This window comes from Amblyomma maculatum, chromosome 2 (assembly GCF_055883805.1).
Source record: "Amblyomma maculatum isolate TAMU_Amacu chromosome 2, ASM5588380v1, whole genome shotgun sequence".
NCBI lineage: Eukaryota > Metazoa > Arthropoda > Arachnida > Ixodida > Ixodidae > Amblyomma > Amblyomma maculatum.
In genome coordinates, this window is record NC_139345.1 from 83032648 (window position 1) to 83038055 (window position 5408).

Sequence of the window (5408 nt, forward strand, 5' to 3'; positions counted from 1 at the left end):
CTCAATTTTGAAATGATGGCGTTAGCTTCAGTGCCCCAAAATATTAAATTATTGATGAATACAAATGAGGTGCCACTGATCGTCGGGTGCTGGCTAGCCCTCACAAAGCCGATAAAGCACAGAAACGGACTCCGCCCAAGACCACAATATGGATGCGCAGGAGGAATCCTTACTTCGTTGAACAATATAAATATAAAAAAAAATGATGTAATAACGGTTTCCCAAGATTCTGTTCTCCTCACTCCTCCTAGGATCACGCCCTCGAATATACGCACGTCGCTCCATCAAGCACGTACTCTGAGGCCGATTTCGCCGACGGCCGCAATGGTGGCACAGAATAGCAATTCCAACTGACGGAGTCGACGCAGGCAAAACCGCTCGCGTTCTGCCTGAATAAATGTCATTACCATAGAGACCCCGCTTCCAGCCCAGTTCTCGTCGACAACTGAGATAGCGGAATATCTGGCTGCACATCTCACTTGACGAAACAAGTTTCCGGGCAGAGAGTATAACATACGAAGTGCAACGAAGAGAAGGCGAGCGGAATGCGTGCAAGTTGGCAATCCACACGGGGCCGCTGGACATCCCCTGTCCTTCCCCTTCCTCGCGACTTCTGTCCTCTGGCTCTTCTTCGGTGAACAACGCTAGGACCGTACTACAGCTTACCCACCTGTTTTTAAAAAGAAAATATTCCACCCCTCTCCGAATCGTTTGGTGGAAGCCGTTCTGGTGAGAGCCTCAGATGAAAATGTAAAGAAGTGTAAAATTCGCAGGCCTGCGTATTCTAGGATTCAGGGAGGCGTTCAAGGAGCTGGGTATAAAAACGGGCTCGGGTGAAGACGGAACGCCAAACATCCTTGAATCACGCGACGCGGAAGCAGATTCACCTCCTTCGGACTCCTGTGTCCCCAGTGGTCTAAACTCATCCGGCACGACTTATACTGCCTTCATCATGATCACCAAGGTGCGCCGACATATGTGGACTTGCGCTTAAATTGCCGTGTTGTGAGATAGTGTATGTGTGTGTGCTCAGGCGAAAAATGGGACATGCACGAAGCCAACGAGACATCGTCTTTGTCATTCGTGTAACCTGCACTGTGTACTTTTTCAGGTGCTTGTGTGCTGCCTGCTGGCCTACGCCGCCGGCCAAGCCCTTCCCGGAGAACTCGTGAGTATGATTCCACGTAGCTGCTCAGGCTAACGATAATATATAGTATAACTAGAGAGAAGACGTCCTAGTTGACCTCCCCACGGTCTCACAGTGATTAATCAGTTCGAATGCAGTACAGTCTGTACTCTTGGATGCGAGATCGAATCCTAGACACGGCGGCCGCATTTTGATGTAAGTTAAAAGCAAGGCTCCCATATGGTTAAAATTTCCGGAGTCCTCCACTACGGCGTCACTCATATTCTTAGGCGCTTTGGAACATTAAATGCCATAAACCATAGCGAACTTCTTATTTGGGGAAGAGTGAGAAAGGAAATTGAGAGATGTGTGACTAAAAACGCCGCATTCGATAAAATTTTAGAAGACTTTTGCGTCAGCAAGCTCTACCTTTTTTGTGCATCGTGACTACGCAAAATAATCTATATAAATGCAATAGCGAACTTTTTTAGAAGCCAAGAATGATTGAAAAAAGAAATCAAGGAATATACGTAGCAAAATTGTGCATTTTTCTTCAACGCATTTGAAAACCTAAACTTTGATATTTATTTTTGTTCCTACCTCCTCCCAAAAGCCGGCCACGCCGTACAGCTTCAGCCACGACAACACGGACGAATTCGGCACTCGCATCACTCGGGAAGAGACCAGCGACGAAAACAACACCAAGGTCGGCTCGTACAGCTACACCGACCCTAACGGCATCACCCGTACTGTGCGCTACGTGGCCGACGCCGACGGATTTCGAGTCACAGTGGAGACCAACGAGCCCGGAACCAAGACCTCCAACCCGGCCGACGCTCCATTCTATTCCAACGCCGTCGAGGCCCCGCCGGCCCCAGCTGCGCCCAGGCCAGCTGTGACTGCTGCCGTCGTGAGGCCTGCGGCAAAGCCCGCTGTCGTCCAGTCCGCACCTGTGGTCCACACCCTGCACGCCACACCGGTCACTCTGCATGCAGCACCCTTCGCCCTCCACGCGGCGCCCATCTCATTTGGCACTGTTCACCATGTGACTCCCGTTACTGTGGGTGGCCATCCGATCGCCATCGCTCATGCTCCTCTCACTTACACCCTTGGCCGTGCCAAGAGCTAAGTCACTTCAGTTACCTCCATCTGCTTGGTTCTCTCTTTGTGGTTCTGATGCAAAGACGCTTCCTATAGCCATTCAGGGCAACAGACATGCACGTCGATGACGCAGATCGGCGGGTGTTTTCTCTTATTCTGGCAGCCGGTTTTCCTTTGTTTTCAGCCGGCAACTAGCACCGTGAAAATAAGCAGCACGCATTCACAGAATAATAGTGTTGAACATTCTGTTGAGCTCACTAATACTGTAAATAAGATAATATATGTAACTAGGAAGAAGCCTTATGCGGTTCTTATGGTGATTCCGCAGCAACGTACGCCGCCTATGTTAATGTATGCGAAATAACCCTTTGTACTGAAATCTACCCGCTAAAGCACTGTCTCTGGAGGCTTGTGGCTATTCCTAACAGCATTGTATATTGTTAACTTATAGTTCTACTGACAGCTTTTTTTTTTCTCGTGCAAAAAGCTTATTTTTTTTTTGTAAAATGCCTTGGTGCTATTTCTCCAATGAAAGATCGTGACGAAGAGCATTCGTCTATTTTTGATTCTTTGGATTTCTTCACTTATTGTGGAGAAGAATAAAAAACATACTCTCGTCCTTTTTTTTTTTCTTGCGCACAACGTTTCAACACTAACACTGCAATGAACACAAAACAAACGATAGAGAAAAACGTCGAGTATTAGCTTTTTTGCCACCTTTCCCGAAGTAAGAGGCGTATAAAAGCCCAGCGTCTACCTCGGTATTCGAGCAGTTTCATACAACTCGAGTTTCGATTTCAACCACGAAACGTTTCTTCACTAGCCACTAGGCAGATATATTATTGAAACTTTCTCTACCGAAGATAAGCAAGAAAGCTATATTTTCTTCAAAGTGGAGTGGCATACTAATGTATTAAATATGCTAATTTATAGGGTTTGGCTTCTGAATACGCATTCTAACATGAACCACAGCCCCTTACGCGAGCAAAACGGTGCTACTCAGAAAAAAGAAACGCAAGCTGAAGAAAACTAATCGTGGTTAAGGAGCACCTTTCTTTTTGAAATTTATTGGCTTTAAGAAATTCGAGCGCTATATTTACTCCGAAAGTCAACACATGTTAGCATATCCACAACGTAGGAGGCCCTTTAGCGGTGTCCTGCACTTTCGTCTCGAAAGAAAGAGAGTTGTCGATCTAGAGCGCATTATAGACGTATGAAATCGATATCACTGAACAGATGTTAAGACAATACAACAAAAGGCCAATGGGTGAACTTATGTATTTACTCTCGAATTCTCCGTCTAAGCTTAATGTAGTTGTCTATGAATCCGATGGGCTTTATGTCTGCAGAATCGGAACTCATGACATCGCTATGTTAGAATGTACGAGATAACATCTTCAGGGAATTTTAAGAGAAGGTCGGCTACGGTTAGCTATCAAATTTAAATTCTTTTTTCTAGTTTTGAGTGCTTAGGCTCTACACGCCTTGTGGAGATGCAACAAGTTTTATTATTACAATACAAATTACTTCCACACAGATAAATTACTGTGCAGGCACCTGTTGAATATTGAGTGGTTCAAGCACTTGGTACAGTCTGTGATCAACTGCGTAGTGCAGCCGCGTTGCATTTTCGTTGCTATGTCGATCGACGGGGAGCAGACAGTCACACAGGTTCTGACGTTCTATCTAGCCGGTGCTGTTGATATTTCTAATAAAATGCATCACAAAAATTCTAACGAGTACTGACGCCACCTCGTTTTCTTCACCCCGTTGCGGCACGATTAAGCCGGTAGCTGAATGCAGAAAGAAACGAAGGAAGCACAGCGCGCTGCCCAGCTAAGTACTCAACATTTTAGTCGAGTTACCTGCATCCAGTAGCTGTCCTAGAATGCACTACTGTTTTCCTGCATTGAATTGCGTGCTTACAGTCATTCCCAAGGACGAGGTAGACTGCCTTAGCTTCTAGGACATAGACACCGCTCAGTTCAGTTCAGTTCAGTCGTGTCCGACTCTTCGTGACCCTATGGACCATGTCACGCCACGCTTTCCGGTCTCTCACTATCTTCTTAACATCACATAGCTTCATCTGCAATGCCTCGAGAATGCCATCTAACCATCGCGTTCGCTGCCTACCCCTTCTCCGGCGACCCTCAACCTTTCCCAACATCAAATCTTTCTCCAGCGACTCCTCTCTTTTCATCAGATGACCAAAGTAGCTGAGCTTTAACTTTAGAATTTGACCCTCCACCGCTAGTGGCCATGGATTAAAAACATCTGCGCCCGACGACTATTTTTCGCCGTGACAAGAGCGATGCCACTCATCGAGCGCTCATATTCATCCAGGTGCCTGCCGCAAACAACTTTGACACTCGATCAACAGATCTAAACCTTATGTGTAAGCTTTATTCTTACATACAACGCGCCACATTGTATCAGGATGCCATGGACAAGACAGCAACCTATGATCAGCCACAGCTTTGACATCGCGGCGAAAGAATAGAGGAAACATTTCTGAAACTTTGGTGTTGGGGTGGACACATCTCACAGACGCCACATATTCACCGGGAGCCTAGAAAGGCTTTCACCTTAATTGTAACAGCCGGGATGTTTGCGGCTACACTTCGTGCTGACCCATCACAGGAGCCAGCATCTTCCCACATCTTTTAAGAAGAAGCTACTTACGGATGTTAACTTGAACAGCCGCTCTCACGCAAATGTAGACGGATATAAAGGAAGCCACAATAAATTTATATATAATAAACACTTCATTACAGACTCGCCAAAATAATTACTCAAACGCGCAGAACTTTTAACTTTGGAAAACAGAGCCTGGTTGGAAAACTTAAAATCATATACCAGGTAACACACAATAAACTAAAACTGCCTACTACAAAGTACATGTCGACGTCCTTGAACAGATTAACCCATTATAACCTTACGCATACATTAGGCGAATTTTCATTTCATACTGATATTTTCAAATGCTCACTTTTTCCAAGGGCAACACGAGAATGGAGGAGTCTAAACACGCTAATTACTAACAGCTCGTCCTTACCTGAGTTTAGTCCTCTTATTGCACATGAACTACACCCATCGCAGTAGTAATTCTATTCCTTATTTTCATACTGCCTGGTTCTCTTATGTTATTCTTACTCGCATGTGTGTGCCTTGATTCAAGTTA

The 5408-nt window shown here is 45.6% G+C and overlaps 1 protein-coding gene across 1 annotated transcript; it reads left to right on the forward strand.

Annotated features, from left to right (window-relative positions):
- Positions 1–821: 821 nt before the first annotated feature.
- On the forward strand, positions 822–2846 carry LOC146199139 (cuticle protein 16.8-like). The gene is made up of 3 exons (XM_084594612.1): positions 822–964; positions 1112–1168; positions 1740–2846. Exons 1-3 carry the CDS (start codon positions 953–955, stop codon positions 2253–2255), a joined length of 585 nt encoding a protein of 194 aa, XP_084450738.1. The 5' UTR covers positions 822–952; the 3' UTR covers positions 2256–2846.
- The last annotated feature ends 2562 nt before the right edge of the window (positions 2847–5408 follow it).

Bases quoted from the DNA above. Each gene is read 5' to 3' on its own strand.
- LOC146199139 (XM_084594612.1), top strand. The intron at 1,169-1,739 runs GTGAGTATGATT...TCCTCCCAAAAG, and splicing joins AAGCCCTTCCCGGAGAACTC to CCGGCCACGCCGTACAGCTT.